Below are 16,218 nucleotides of genomic sequence, written 5' to 3' on the forward strand. Positions count from 1 at the left end.
CTGCTCATCCAACACAAGGGTCAGACGTTTGATCTGTATCTGGAAGCAGACACAGTCGGCTTCCTGGAGGCCGAAAGCTTGTTTAAGTCTAAACTGTTTAAGTCTAAACTCATACGTTGTAGAGGTTCCCCAGGATGCTATCTAAGTCTAGGGTGCCGACTCCCCTAACAGACGCCTTGTCGTCTGGATCAACCGCCCTCACCATGGACTTGGCCATTTGGACAATAGTCGGCCTCTGCACGGGGACTAAAAAGAGAAGACAGTTATAAAAATACTCAAGTATATCTAATTTGAAGACTAAGAAAGAGGAATGGTTTTTACCGTCGTACTCTTCTTCTTCCTCCTCCTTCTCCTCCCCCAGAAACCTCTTCTCACCAACAGCAGTGGAAGGTTCCTTCCCCAGAAACCTCTTCTCGCAAACTGAGCCGACAGAAGTAGTAGGTTGCTTGAAGCCACCCTTCGATGTCCTCTGGACATCCGGCTTGCTGATCTCCCTATCAGTTTCGTGAGCAGATGCGTCTGGGCCTCAATTGGGCTTATAAGCCACGTGCTTCCGGCCGCCCTTGCCGGATGCGCTCACATCACCCGCCCTAGTCTTTTGGAGCTTAGGGTCGGATGGTTTTCATGGGGACTTGGTGGAGGTACCCTACATCAAAACAAGACAAAAACAAGTCAGAAAGCATTCAGACAAATTCAGCATTAATTAGAAAATGCTAAGTATAAAATCCTCACCCTAGGGGTACTGACTGGTCGCTGCTCATCCAACACAAGGGTCAGACGTTTGATCTGTATCTGGCAGCAGACAAAGTCGGCTTCCTGGAGGCCGAAAGCTTGTTTAAGTCTAAACTGTTTAATTCTAAACTCATACCTTGTAGAGGTTCCCCAGGATGCTATCTAAGTCTAGGGTGCCGACTCCCCTAACAGACGCCTTGTCGTCTGGATCAACCGCCCTCACCATGGACTTGGCCATTTGGACAATAGTCGGCCTCTGCACGGGGACTAAAAAGAGAAGACAGTTATAAAAATACTCAAGTATATCTAATTTGAAGACTAAGAAAGAGGAATGGTTTTTACCGTCGTACTCTTCTTCTTCCTCCTCCTTCTCCTCCCCCAGAAACCTCTTCTCACCAACAGCAGTGGAAGGTTCCTTCCCCAGAAACCTCTTCTCGCAAACTGAGCCGACAGAAGTAGTAGGTTGCTTGAAGCCACCCTTCGATGTCCTCTGGACATCCGGCTTGCTGATCTCCTTATCAGTTTCGTGAGCAGAGGCGTCTGGGCCTCACTTGGGCTTATATGCCACATGCTTCCGGCCGCCCTTGCCGGATGCGCTCACACCACCCGCCCTAGTCTTTTGGAGCTTAGGGTCGGATGGTTTTCATGGGGACTTGGTGGAGGTACCCTACATCAACACAAGACAAAAACAAGTCAGAAAGCATTCAGACAAATTCAGCATTAATTAGAAAATGCTAAGTATAAAATCCTCACCCTAGGGGTACCGACTGGTCGCTGCTCATCCAACATAAGGGTCAGACGTTTGATCTGTATCTGGCAGCAGACAAAGTCGGCTTCCTGGAGGCCGAAAGCTTGTTTAAGTCTAAACTGTTTAATTCTAAACTCATACCTTGTAGAGGTTCCCCAGGATGCTATCTAAGTCTAGGGTGCCGACTCCCCTAACAGACGCCTTGTCGTCTGGATCAACCGCCCTCACCATGGACTTGGCCATTTGGACAATAGTCGGCCTCTGCACGGGGACTAAAAAGAGAAGACAGTTATAAAAATACTCAAGTATATCTAATTTGAAGACTAAGAAAGAGGAATGGTTTTTACCGTCGTACTCTTCTTCTTCCTCCTCCTTCTCCTCCCCCAGAAACCTCTTCTCACCAACAGCAGTGGAAGGTTCCTTCCCCAGAAACCTCTTCTTGCAAACTGAGCCGACAGAAGTAGTAGGTTGCTTGAAGCCACCCTTCGATGTCCTCTGGACATCCGGCTTGCTGATCTCCCTATCAGTTTCGTGAGCAGAGGCGTCTGGGCCTCACTTGGGCTTATATGCCACATGCTTCCGGCCGCCCTTGCCGGATGCGCTCACACCACCCGCCCTAGTCTTTTGGAGCTTAGGGTCGGATGGTTTTCATGGGGACTTGGTGGAGGTACCCTACATCAACACAAGACAAAAACAAGTCAGAAAGCATTCAGACAAATTCAGCATTAATTAGAAAATGCTAAGTATAAAATCCTCACCCTAGGGGTACCGACTGGTCGCTGCTCATCCAACACAAGGGTCAGACGTTTGATCTGTATCTGGCAGCAGACAAAGTCGGCTTCCTGGAGGCCGAAAGCTTGTTTAAGTCTAAACTGTTTAATTCTAAACTCATACCTTGTAGAGGTTCCCCAGGATGCTATCTAAGTCTAGGGTGCCGACTCCCCTAACAGACGCCTTGTCGTCTGGATCAACCGCCCTCACCATGGACTTGGCCATTTGGACAATAGTCGGCCTCTGCACGGGGACTAAAAAGAGAAGACAGTTATAAAAATACTCAAGTATATCTAATTTGAAGACTAAGAAAGAGGAATGGTTTTTACCGTCGTACTCTTCTTCTTCCTCCTCCTTCTCCTCCCCCAGAAACCTCTTCTCACCAACAGCAGTGGAAGGTTCCTTCCCCAGAAACCTCTTCTCGCAAACTGAGCCGACAGAAGTAGTAGGTTGCTTGAAGCCACCCTTCGATGTCCTCTGGACATCCGGCTTGCTGATCTCCCTATCAGTTTCGTGAGCAGAGGCGTCTGGGCCTCACTTGGGCTTATATGCCACATGCTTCCGGCCGCCCTTGCCGGATGCGCTCATACCACCCGCCCTAGTCTTTTGGAGCTTAGGGTCGGATGGTTTTCATGGGGACTTGGTGGAGGTACCCTACATCAACACAAGACAAAAACAAGTCAGAAAGCATTCAGACAAATTCAGCATTAATTAGAAAATGCTAAGTATAAAATCCTCACCCTAGGGGTACCGACTGGTCGCTGCTCATCCAACACAAGGGTCAGACGTTTGATCTGTATCTGGCAGCAGACACAGTCGGCTTCCTGGAGGCCGAAAGCTTGTTTAAGTCTAAACTGTTTAATTCTAAACTCATACCTTGTAGAGGTTCCCCAGGATTCTATCTAAGTCTAGGGTGCCGACTCCCCTAACAGACGCCTTGTCGTCTGGATCAACCGCCCTCACCATGGACTTGGCCATTTGGACAATAGTCGGCCTCTGCACGGGGACTAAAAAGAGAAGACAGTTATAAAAATACTCAAGTATATCTAATTTGAAGACTAAGAAAGAGGAATGGTTTTTACCGTCGTACTCTTCTTCTTCCTCCTCCTTCTCCTCCCCCAGAAACCTCTTCTCACCAACAGCAGTGGAAGGTTCCTTCCCCAGAAACCTCTTCTCGCAAACTGAGCCGACAGAAGTAGTAGGTTGCTTGAAGCCACCCTTCGATGTCCTCTGGACATCCGGCTTGCTGATCTCCCTATCAGTTTCGTGAGCAGAGGCGTCTGGGCCTCACTTGGGCTTATATGCCACATGCTTCCGGCCGCCCTTGCCGGATGCGCTCACACCACCCGCCCTAGTCTTTTGGAGCTTAGGGTCGGATGGTTTTCATGGGGACTTGGTGGAGGTACCCTACATCAACACAAGACAAAAACAAGTCAGAAAGCATTCAGACAAATTCAGCATTAATTAGAAAATGCTAAGTATAAAATCCTCACCCTAGGGGTACCGACTGGTCGCTGCTCATCCAACACAAGGGTCAGACGTTTGATCTGTATCTGGCAGCAGACACAGTCGGCTTCCTGGAGGCCGAAAGCTTGTTTAAGTCTAAACTGTTTAAGTCTAAACTCATACCTTGTAGAGGTTCCCCAGGATGCTATCTAAGTCTAGGGTGCCGACTCCCCTAACAGACGCCTTGTCGTCTAGATCAACCGCCCTCACCATGGACTTGGCCATTTGGACAATAGTCGGCCTCTACACGGGGACTAAAACGAGAAGAAAGTTATAAAAATACTCAAGTATATCTAATTTGAAGACTAAGAAAGAGGAATGGTTTTTACCGTCGTACTCTTCTTCTTCCTCCTCCTTCTCCTCTCCCAGAAACCTCTTCTCACCAACAGCAGTGGAAGGTTCCTTCCCCAGAAACCTCTTCTCGCAAACTGAGCCGACAGAAGTAGTAGGTTGCTTGAAGCCACCCTTCGATGTCCTCTGGACATCCGGCTTGCTGATCTCCCTATCAGTTTCGTGAGCAGAGGCGTCTGGGCCTCAATTGGGCTTATAAGCCACGTGCTTCCGGCCGCCCTTGCCGGATGCGCTCACACCACCCGCCCTAGTCTTTTAGAGCTTAGGGTCGGATGGTTTTCATGGGGACTTGGTGGAGGTACCCTACATCAACACAAGACAAAAACAAGTCAGAAAGCATTCAGACAAATTCAGCATTAATTAGAAAATGCTAAGTATAAAATCCTCACCCTAGGGGTACCGCCTGGTCGCTGCTCATCCAACACAAGGGTCAGACGTTTGATCTGTATCTGGCAGCAGACACAGCCGGCTTCCTGGAGGCCGAAAGCTTCTGCATTGCTTTGTCTGCAAAAAAGATCAAGTGTTAGAATCATCTAACAAGTATAGAAAAGCAAAATGAAATTACATATTAAACAGACGGCCGACTACCTCTCGGCATCTTAGTGCTTAGCCCACAAGCAGCCAAGAACGTCCCCTCCTCAAACCACTTATACAAGGGGAGATAGCATTGAGGGGTGACTTCCTTGTCCCCCTCATCATTCGTCTTCACGGACACGGTGAACAAACCCGCCTCCATGATCTCCTCCCTTGCCCGCCTAGGAAGAGGCGGCAGTGCACTCTTGCCTGCTAGGAGAGGTGGATTCTTGTTCCACCTGTTAAACTTTTGATTCAGGCGGCTGTCAGCAGATTTGACTATGTAGAACTTAGTTCTCAAGTCTTTCAACTTGTTTTCTTTGCCAACAGCCATCATGTACCCCTTGCCAACAACCCTGCTAAGATAATGCATGTGGGCGAATGCTTCAAAGCTCACCTCCACCTGCAGCATCTCGCAGGCGGTAATGTACCCCAGAATGTTGATCCAGGAATTGGGTACAAGTTGCCAGATACCCAGTACGGTATCCATCTAAGATCCTCTCCACGGGCAGATGGAGAGGGAAACGGAGGCCAGCCTGGAAGGCCGCCTTATAGCAACTGAATGCTCAGTGTTCATAACTGGCCAGGCTCGGCCAAGTAATAGTGTCGTCCTTATTAGGGACGCGCAAAGTATAGCCATGGCCTAGGACGACCTTGCGCCTAAAACTTGCAAGGCCGTTTACCATGGAGCTCCGCCTGCTTGGCGAAACATGATGATAGTACGGGGCTTTCTCCAAGCGCCTGGAAGCACTCGGCTCGGCCCAGGATTCCCCCCTCTCAACTGCCAGGGACTCCCTACCAGAATCAATTTTGGTCCTTGCCTCCTCTGAAGTAATGGAGGCATTCTCTGAAGAAGATGACGAGGCCGACTCGTCATCAGAGCTCTCATCAAGGCTAGGGGACCGCAAACTGGTGCCAGCAGGTTTCTCCCCTAGACTCTCTTCTGGTGCTTGTCTAGAAGGCTTGGGTGCATAAGTTTCATCCGCCTCCTCCAGTATTCTATCATTGGGAGTTCCACTTGTAGTGGGCGAATGGTACTAGGTGGGGGTAGGAGGAAGATAAGAAGGGCTCTCAGGATGCTCCAACACCTCACTTCGAAGCACCCTTATTGAGCCGTCTAAGTAAATAGTCAACCCATCCGAATGGTAGAAAAATCCATCGGAGTTAGATTTTCTTGTTGTTCTTTTTGTTCTGGCCATAGTGTCCTACACAGACACGGAAATGGTCGGATTCGGAGAAGTTTGCAAAGCACAGTCTTTGGCCAAGTAGTCGGCACTGCTAGTTCTAGATTCAGCCGTCCCCCGTGACCGGCTGATCACTATCATATGCTTTAGAAGAAGAAAACAGGCGTTACCTTTAGAAGAAGGGTGAGAGACACTTGGTTGGCTCAAGAACGGTCGGACAGCTGGCCGAGTGTCGGATACTTGAAAGATTGAAACACTTAGGGAATTTTGAGATTCTTAAAGTCAAAAAGTCCAAGATTCTCCAAAGATTTGCAAAGGTGTAAATTTCAGGGGGGGTAAAAACTTTCTATTTATAGAAGGGTTAAAACCCTAACTTTTTCCCTCCACAGTAACTTTTTTGAACCCGACCACTCGGATGATGACACCTGTCACAGGCAATACGTGGCAAGCGCGTGTCACCTGTGAGGGCCTTCATGATTTGTGCAAAAATACCCTAGGCCAGTTGGCCCAATCAGAGTCCGCCACGTGTCACTGGAAGGGGCGCCACCTTGGACCTCCTAGAGAACGACACGTGGCAGACAGATAAAAGGACCTGGGATTGGCGGCTTTCAGGCCCAAATCCCGAGGTCTGCAAAAATCTGCGTGACATTCCCTAGGGCACGAAACCCTAGAGAATGCACACTTTTCAAGAAGCCTATAAATAGGAAATAACTTCCTCATTTCTGGCTACGTTGAAACATTGAACACGTGAAATACATTCAATACCTTTACACGCCTTACGAGGAATATTCAGTGATTACTAATCATTGTCAGAACTGTCACTCTCAAGAGAACAATACACCCGAGCTCGGATTCCGAGCAGATAACGTTTTCATTCCGCACCTTATTCTTTGGACCTTTACTAACTTAGGCTTCGGAGGCGGACCACCGACCACTCGGTGCTCCATTGTTTTGCAGGTACAGACGTTCAAGTGAGCATTCAGTCTTAGTGTTGTAACTCTCCCAAGGGACTCAAAAAACCCCGAAACACTTCAAGTGTGTGCACTCTTCAGTGGTGTGGCCATGGTCCCTTTAGAAGTCACACCACCTACTGGTATCACAACTTCTGTTTATCATCCTTGGGGGCCTCTGCCACTTATCATCAGCTTTGTTCACGCTGAATATGTGAGATCTTGAATGGGTCAGTGGGGTATATTGATCAAACTTCCCAAGACTTGGCCCTCTCCGCGGATCAAATCTTCTCAGCCCTACGACCCTGTCCACTTCTCTGCGGGTTTGCTCAGCTCTGCTTGGCTGGTCCACCCTGGGCATGTTCTTTGCCCGGGTGACCTCTGCCCGTCTGACTGGGTCTCCTGCTGCTTTTCTACCCAGCATTGCCCTGTCAATCTCGTCTGCCTTGATGAACTCGTGCGCTTTACACAGCACTTCCGTGAGCGTTTTGAGGCTCTTACGCCCTACATACGCTCTGAAGGGTGACCCTGGCAGTAGACCACTCTGCATTGCCAACAGTGCTACCTCCTGGCTCATGTTCGGAATGGTTGTTGCCTCCTTGTTGAATCTGGTGATAAAATCTCTCGGGGGCTCATCTTTTCCCTGAACCAAGGACATCAGCTCGGTTGTCATCTTAGTTCTGTCCACCAGGGTTATGAAGTGCTCCATGAACATCCTCTTCAGCTGGTTGTACGAGTATACAGAACATTTAGGGATGGCGCCGTACCATTCCGCTACCAGTCCCTCCAGAGTTGGTGGGAAAGCCTTACACCAGACTGAGTCCGTCATGGTGTATATGATTCTTGAAAGCTGATATGTGGCTTTTGAGCGTTGTAGTCCCATTGTACTTAAAGTTCGGCATCTTCACCTTCTCCATGGGTTCCTCTAGAATCTCCCGGCAAAATGGGAAATCATCTGGAACAACCTGGATTCGAGCTCGCTTGTCTCTCTCCGGGCTGGGTCCCCGCTCTGCGGCCGGTGACCTACTGCGAGGGACCCGCTTCTCCGGGCTGATCTAAGTGGGGGTTATTTCCTCCACGCTCCATTCTCGGTTGAGGTTGCGAGCCTCCAGCTCCAATACCTTTTTCCTCAGTTGAATGAGCTCCTTCTGCTTAGGGGTGAAAGTCGAGGCTTCTGGCTTTTTCGCTGCGGGCTGCACAGCTGCCGTTGCCGATGATGGATTGGCTCCCTTACCCATGTTGGTAAGGACCGCCGTCATTGCAGCCAGTTGCTCCTTACTGAACTTAGAGTGGTTCAGCAGAATGGCTGGAATATTCACAACCTGCAGTTTCTTGGTTACAGGTGCTGAAATAATAAGTTCATTATTCGCATCAGTTAACGGCATTTCGTACTTGAAAATAGAACTGGATTTTACCAGATCTACTGGTTTTGCCACTGCTTTAGCAGTAGCTGACGTTGATCCGACGGGGTTTGATTTATGTGAGATGGTTGATTTGGGGTTTCTGGTAGATCCTTTGGATCGTTAGTTACTAGGGGCGCTTTTTGTAGTGTCTGGTTGGTCTCATTAGCTTTGGACGTGGGTGTTTGTACAGTTTCTTCTCCGGCTATGGTGGTAAGTTAACTAGTCCCTAGCTCAGTTGGTCAACCTCAGGTTAGGTGATCCTATCCCCTCCTTCTAGCGCTAATTGTTCCAGGTGTGGATCCAAGGGTTCTGCTGGGTGAGCTGGGTCCCGTCAACTACCTACAAAAGGCAGCACACGTAAACTGCCCACGGGGGTGGCTCGAGGAACCCCCCTCCGAAGATTAAGTCAGAGAGTGTTTAGAGAGAGAAAGTTTACTATGAAAGATGTACAGAGTTCAATAACTTTAGTGTCTAACCTCTTTTCCGTTGTACTTTACCCTCTATTTAGGCGTACAAACTCCTTCGTGGAGAGTTTAGCCTGGTCAGCCCTACGGGCTGACTCTGCCGGGCTGATGAGCCCTTCCTTAGCTGCTTACTCGGCATTGAGTGCGCACCCTGGGGGCTGGGCGATAGTTCAGCGGGAGCTACCCTATACACTAACATAAAAAAACATATATACTTTTGTATAAAAATAACTTGGACAATATACAAATATACCATATTTAATTTTCTTCTTATATTGCTTATATACGGTGGAATAAAAAAGATATATAACAAAAGAGCGACGCGATTAAATTAGACAAAGGAGTATAAATTGTCTTACATGATTACACATATAGATTCGGTGTTTATACTGTGTAGTTATATGAGAGATTGAGAGTGAATAATAGCTCAAGTGGTTAGAGCTTCCCTCCGTGTTTTGGGAGATTCTGAGATCGAATCTCATCCCCGCCTTTGTGGCTCTCTAAACACCAAAATAAACAATGTATAGTTATATGTTATTAGGTTATTAGTAAGAAGATTTCTAATAGGAATACCATTTTGAAATTGCTCAATATAAAATATTGAAGAAACAGACAAATGGCATAACAATAATAAGGAATCATTTCAATAATCTAAATTTTGCCTGATTTACTTTCAATAATCCCTACTTTCATTTATTCTGTAGTAATTCGAGCTTTGACCTCAGATTTTCTCCAGCTGACCCAACCGATCAATGACGAGTCAACGACATGTTATAATAGATCATCTGAACATACGTCAACACGTTGTTGGTCTAAAATAATAATAATACAAAAAAGGCAATAAGCCCCACCCCTTTCCCCTATTGTACACCCTAGCCCCAACCCTCATTGATCCAAGATCAAGCAGCCCACTTAGAAGCTCCATGGATCAAGAACCGATTGCCCTTGTGTTAGAAACTCTTGGATTTAGTCCATTTGCTCTCAAGCCCGAATTTGTCACTTTGCTCACTTGGGAGATCACTTGAAGCCCACAAAGGAGTGTTATCTATGTGTTCATGCCCCATTGATAGGCCGTCGTCGAGCCTACCAAAGATTAAGTCCTATCTTGGTCTCACTAGCTAATAGCAAGGGTAAGAAAGGGTTGAACCCAAGAGAGGCGTTGAATCAACCACCGAAATACTACCGCATAAAAAAGCTAAATGAAGTCGAAGTTGGTTTGGTTTTGTGTAACAAGTACTAGTTCAAGTCAACCAAAGCTAGGGGAAATTAACAATATTTAGAGGATTCTAGGGCTCGGGTTATACCACTCAACTTCATTACAAATCACGATTAGCATGCACAAACAAGGTAAAATAAGGGATATAATAGGGGAAATCATCTAAAGCACCCAACTACTCTCTCAAGCTAGAGGGATTACTTGAATCATGAATACTACCTACTCTCGTGGTTACAAAGCATAAAACAAGTGTTAAAGCATAATCACGATGACATAAACATTCCCTTGACTAGAAATTCCTATTCTCATGGAATTTCAAGTCAATCAAGCATAAGGGAGCTAACTCAAGTTCATCTCTCGATCCTTCGTTAAAAAAGCTTGGATAAAAGTTCTAGCAATGGCCATATACAAGAACAAAGCAATTAAACCACTTAAGCTCAACTAATTAACACCCAAAAAGTACCAAATTAGCACATGCAACAAGTAATTAGTGACTACATTTAGGGTTTTACTCAAACCCTTGAAAATTAGACTACTCACAATCCATGGAGATTAAAGCAATTAAGGATTTCAAACACCTCATGAGCATAATTAAACAAAGAATTAAGTTAACTAACAATCTAAACATATGAGAGTCAAGCAAATAATTAAAAACAAAGCAAGAAGAAATAGGGGAAAAGAGTGAGAAAAATATTACTAGAAGCTTGAACTTGAATAACAATGGTGGAACTTGTCTTCTACAATGATTGAGATTGAAAATTCCAAGCTAATAATTAAAATCTAACTAATGATTTAAGAGTATTTGTGTTTCTACAATTCCAAACTAAGAGGAAGCACTAAAAACTTGGATTTCGTACAATTGAGCGAAGGGGGGGTATTTATATGACCCTCAAATAAAAAGGACGGAGAAAACAAGAGTCGGGTACGGCTACAGGTGCGCACGGACGTGCTAGGGGTGGCACGGACGTGCAGCCTTAGCGGCACGGACGTGCCACCCGAAGCACGACCGTGCAGATTTGGGTAGTAGCATCTACTTGGGCCAAGTGAGCTGCACGGTCGTGCAGCTTCTGGCACGGACGTGCTGAAGCCTTTCACGTCCGTGCCAAATCAGGCAGTAGCTTGGTTTGGCTGGGACACTTCTGTACGATCGTGCAGGACATGGTACGACCGGGCAGGGTCTTCTAAGGCCCTTCTCTTCACATTTTCTTCGGTTTTTCTCCATTGTCACGGCTTCTAACCTCGGTTTATCATCCATATGTCTCAAATGATCGTCTTTGGATCTAAAATCTCAACAAAAACACTAACAACCCGTGAAGAAAGGGATACACAAAAATTGAACTAAAATAGGATGGAAGTGAACCAAAATGCCAATATATCGAGTAAACAAGGCTCAAAATCACCCTAAAATCATATAAAATAACAAGTTATCAAATCCCCCCGGGCTAAGTTTTTGCTAGTCCTCGAGCAAAACAAACATGTCAAACCAAGAAGGAAGATTACTTGCTAATGATCAAACCAAGGAGAGAAAACACAAACAAAAATCCGCATGGCAATAACCATAAACACTATTAGCACAAGTGATAGAAATTTAAACCCCTAAGTCGCCTAAGAGGACAAGTTTTTTATCTCGTGAGGGTTTCCCTTGAGCTTGACCCACAACTCACATAAACCACACCAACTATCATAGCACATTGTTATCATCAAGGTGGTCAAAACACACCAAACCAATGGTTTTATTGCCCAAGTCAACTCATCGGGATACAAGTCACAAACAAGACAAGTGAGCAACTTTCAAGAATTACCATTCATACAAATGTGCACATGAGTTGGGGGTAGAGAGGCGAACTAAGCAACGTTGCACTAGGATACTTCGTTATACCTTTTACTAGTTCATTAGAGCACGCCTAGATATTTCAAAGTTGCAAAGCCCTCTTTCGGTTATAAAATCTCAAAATGCAAGTCCACCTCCAAAAATGCATTCCCAAGCCCTTTCAACTACGCTCTAATTCGGGAATTTACACAAGAAACATCAAAATAGATAGTGTGTGGGAGGCATCCACAAATTGACCTCTAGAATAGAAAAAGTGAAAACTTTGAGAATTTTGGAGGAGTTTTTTACTTCTTCATTCTTTTTCTATTTTTTTTCTTTTTTTTTTCTTCTTTTTTTTTCTTTTTTCTTTTTTTTCATTCATTGCCCTCGCCTCTTTTAACTGTGAGCGGCTCTTTCTTTTATTCGAAACATGTGGCTTATTATGCCACTTATTATACAAGATATACATAGAACTAATTCCCTAGTAGAGTTTCGTTTTGGGGAGGAAGGGAGACACACCTAGGGCACAAGGGACTGCAATTTGATTCAAACATATCCTACTTTGGGTAAATTTGACAATATCCTATGCTAGACGTGCAATTGAGCATTCATCGGTTTTCATTTCATATACACTTGTGCAATCAAGATTAATAAGCCTCTAAAGGACCCCAACTCTTGCACACACTTTTCTAAAAGAACTTTTACTCATCACTCAAGAGTCAAGTAAGCAAATCATATAAGCATCATCATTTGATTCTCATCCAAGGGCTAGTTTCTCGTTTTTTCATTTTTTTTAGGTTACTAGAAAGCAAGAAAAGATAGAAAGTTAGGAGAACTAAGCTAAGCATAAAAATAAAACACAACTATACAGCTAAATAAAGAGAGGAAAGAAGAGAAGTATTCACACATTAAGAGATTTGGATTTCAAAAGGAGCAAATTTGGATGTTAAGGGGTTTGGATGTTAGGGGAAGGAACAAACAACATGCAAAGTATTCACCAACAAGCACATACAAGAACTAACATAAGAACCAAAGAGAAAGAATCCCCCCCCCCCCAAGCTATCATAAATATTGTCCCCAATGTTAAAACAATTAAATCACAAGAAAGGGGAGAAAGAGACTAAGTCATTGGCTCGGGCCTCCTTGGGAGCTTGAGCCCCCGGGGTACCACTGTTGGTAGACATTACGGAACTTACCCAATTCCGACCGCAGACCATCGAAGCTTGTCCTCATGTTGTCGTAGCAGGACCTTATGTCTTCGTGAGACTTTCTCATAGTCTCGAACTCGGTGGTCATCTGGTTGAACCCTTGGTTCATCATCTGCATTTGTTGCTAGAAGGTGAGGGGTGGGTTGCCCTCACCCATGCCTTGACCTTGGTACCCTTGTTGGTGCTCGTATTGATGTTGAAATTGTTGTTGTGGAGGTTGTTGCTGTTGCTCTCCTTGCTCTTGCTCCTCTTCTTCGTCCTCATCGCCGGGAGCCCAATCGTGGTCCCTCTCAAAGACTCAGTTGGTCTCGTCGTAGATGAAGGTCCACTCCGGGTCGGGGAGGTAGCCGTAGGACCTCCCACTCACGTGCCACAGGTAGGGGTGCGACCCTTCTACGTCCTCTATCCATCTCATTGTCCTCAGCGACTGCATATCAATCTGCGTCGCACATGGGCAAACCTCCTGATCTGCAAAATCAAAGTTAAGAGCAGCAGCAATAATAGTGATCATAACACCTATGGTGATGTTACCGGATCCGGTGGCAACATCCTCTAGGTGGTCTACAAACCAAGACCCTACATCTAAGGCCGTGCTACCCTCACTCAAGTGTCATAGAAAGTGAAGCTCCTTAGTGGACACTACCCCCAAACTATCACCTCTAGCGAACGTCGTGTTCGCTATGGTGCGCTGTGACATCCTAAATGCGGGGTGGATGATGACCGTGGCCTTATCGGTCCTTGGGTTGTAGTTAAAGAGGCCGATGATCTTTCTCCAAAACTCACCCGCGTTATAGCTACGGGGTGGCTTATCCTTTGCCCCAATGGTTCCGTTCGTATGCCACCCAAAAGCTTGGTTCACCCTATTGATGGTCATATTTTGTTGGGTGTTCATGAGTTGGATGGTAATGCGGCGGGGTTCCTGTTTGTGTCCCGTTGGACTTGAAGGGTGGAAAGGAATTCAAGAGTTAATCTCTTGTAGGTCGGGGCATGTAAGTCTAGCCAACCACCTAGGCCACATCCCTCGAATAACATTCTAATGTCCTCCCCTACCCCTAGGGACTCGGCTACATCCTCATTGTAGAACTTGGTTGGCCTAATTCTCCTTCTACTATTTCATAGAAAATTGTTCGAAAAGGTTTGGTTATTGAAAATTATTCCAATTGTATCCACTTGTGGTGGATCAACGGGAGGAGGAGGAGAAGAGTTGCGGTACCTAGCGTCCGTGTTTCTAGGTCGATTTCTTCTAGACATGGTCGGTCTTTATGCAATGCAATCAAACAAACCACAACCAAAGTATCAACACAATAAACACACGATAGGCACTAAGTCAACTAAGACACAACCAAAGCTCAAACAAGGCCAACAATTACAACACAATCAATCCAAGCTCTAAGTCTCCCACCTAAGACAAATGAATCACCAAGCAAAAAAAAACTAATGCAACCAAAACAATTCAATATCAAAATTATGCACTAGAATCAAACAATCCAATACAACAATTTACTCAAACAAGCATGCTTTGTCATGTATGAAAATCAATTCCTCAACCTCACATACAAAAATTCAATTTTCAAAACACACCAAAATTCTTTAAAACTCAATAATACTTGACAATTATCAATTATTAATCACTCACAACCAATTTCAACAAACTTTCTCAAGCAATTTCACGCAAAAATTCAAGAATTCAAGCATAAAATTAGTAAAAGGGAGGAACGATTATATCGAGCTTATCGTGGGTGTAAAACCCGCAAATGAACCTTTCTAACCTTCCTTTTGCTTCCTTGAACTTACTCCTTCAACCAATTGCAGTGTAATTGAACTCCAAAGAAAACCCCCAAATCAATTTTTTTCAAGTAAGGGTTTGAGTTTTTAGGTGATTTTTGGGGTTAAATGTGATAAAAGGAGTAGTAGTTTAATTTGTGAATTTGTTGAAAAGGAGTGAAGATTTTGGTATAAAGAGTTGAATTTGGCTGAGAATTTGGGTGAGAATGAAGGATTGAGAGAGTATGGAGGAGAGGAAAAGGAGTTTTTAGAGAAAGGAGGAGTGAGAATCGTGAGTGAGGACGGAGGAGAAATGAGAAAAAAAATTTTTTGTTTAAAAACCGTGTTTTGTACAGCTGAAATCGAGGCTGCACGGACGTGCCAAATTCGGCACGGACGTGCAGCTTCGATCAGAGTTAAGGGAAGTTCCTGCCTGATTTGGCACGGACGTGCCGGTGTTGGGCACGTCCGTGCTGAACTTCACGCACGGACATGCTGATTTTGGCACATCTGTGCTTATCTTCGAAACATTTTACGTATTTCCTGCCTGATTCTGCACGGACGTGCGATGTTCTGCACGTCCGTGCTGACTTGATGCTGCACTTTATTCTTATTTTTTTTAAGAAATAATAATAGTACGGCATAATAATAATAAAATTATTATTATCACCATTATTATTATTATTATTATTATTTTAAAAATCCCTATTACTTCACATACACAAAACCTTTTCTTACTTCTCTTTTCATCAACACCTACAAAAGACATTGAGAGAAAAGTTAGTAATAGTAAGAGTGATGGAAATTAAGTAATAGTTTATAAGAGAGAGAATTGAGAAATCCGGGTTGCCTCCCGGAAGCGCTCTTTTAACATCACTAGCTTGACGACATTGTGGGATCAATGAGAGTAGGGAACATCAAACTCATCAAGGTGAACAACCTTGGCTTCCTCATGCACAAAATCGTCAAAGTATGCCTTAAGCCTTTGGCCATTCACTTTGAACGGTTCACCATTGTCATTTGAGATTTCTATCGCTCCATATGGATATACCTTCTTAACGTTGAAAGGTCCCTCCATCTTGACTTGAGCTTACCCGGACACAACTTCAATTGGGAATTGAATAGTAGGACCTTGTCACCTTCCTTAAACTCCCTTTTCCTAATATGCTTGTCATGCCAAGCCTTGGTCTTATCTTTGTAGATCCTTGCATTCTCATATGCATCCAACCTTAATTCTTCCAAGGCGTGGAGGTCAAGCAACCTCTTCTCACCGGCGCTTTGAAGGTCAAAATTCAATGTTTTGATAGCCCAATTAGCCCGATGCTCAAGTTCTACCGGCAAGTGGCATGACTTCCCATAAACAAGCTTGTATGGTGTGAGCCGATAGGAGTTTTGAACGCGGTGCAATAGGCCCATATAGCATCATCAAGCTTTGTAGACCAATCTTTCCTAGACCTATCCACCGTTTTCTCATGAATCATTTTTACTTCCCGGTTTGAAATTTCAGCTTCACCACTCGTTTGGGGGTAGTAAGCCAA

General features: G+C 45.0%; 2 protein-coding genes across 2 annotated transcripts; both read right to left on the reverse strand.

The window, feature by feature from the left end:
- Nucleotides 1-6,936: 6,936 nt before the first annotated feature.
- On the reverse strand, nucleotides 6,937-7,698 carry LOC145619677 (uncharacterized). The gene has a single exon (XM_081674378.1). It carries the CDS (start codon nucleotides 7,696-7,698, stop codon nucleotides 6,937-6,939), a length of 762 nt encoding a protein of 253 aa, XP_081530504.1.
- A 7,731-nt stretch (nucleotides 7,699-15,429) lies between these two features.
- Nucleotides 15,430-16,096, reverse strand: LOC145619678 (uncharacterized). The gene is made up of 2 exons (XM_081674379.1): nucleotides 15,732-16,096; nucleotides 15,430-15,436 (listed from the first exon to the last, which is right to left on the reverse strand). Exons 1-2 carry the CDS (start codon nucleotides 16,094-16,096, stop codon nucleotides 15,430-15,432), a joined length of 372 nt encoding a protein of 123 aa, XP_081530505.1.
- Between the last annotated feature and the right edge of the window lie 122 nt (nucleotides 16,097-16,218).

The sequence above is a fragment of the Chenopodium album genome, chromosome 27 (assembly GCF_948465745.1).
Source record: "Chenopodium album chromosome 27, dcCheAlbu1.1, whole genome shotgun sequence".
NCBI classification, from domain to species: domain Eukaryota; kingdom Viridiplantae; phylum Streptophyta; class Magnoliopsida; order Caryophyllales; family Amaranthaceae; genus Chenopodium; species Chenopodium album.

Coding starts and splice junctions, on each gene's coding strand:
- LOC145619678 (XM_081674379.1), bottom strand. CDS start 16,096: ATGGGCCTATTGCACCGCGTTCAAAACTCCTATCGGCTCACACCATAC.
- LOC145619677 (XM_081674378.1), bottom strand. CDS start 7,698: ATGGGACTACAACGCTCAAAAGCCACATATCAGCTTTCAAGAATCATA.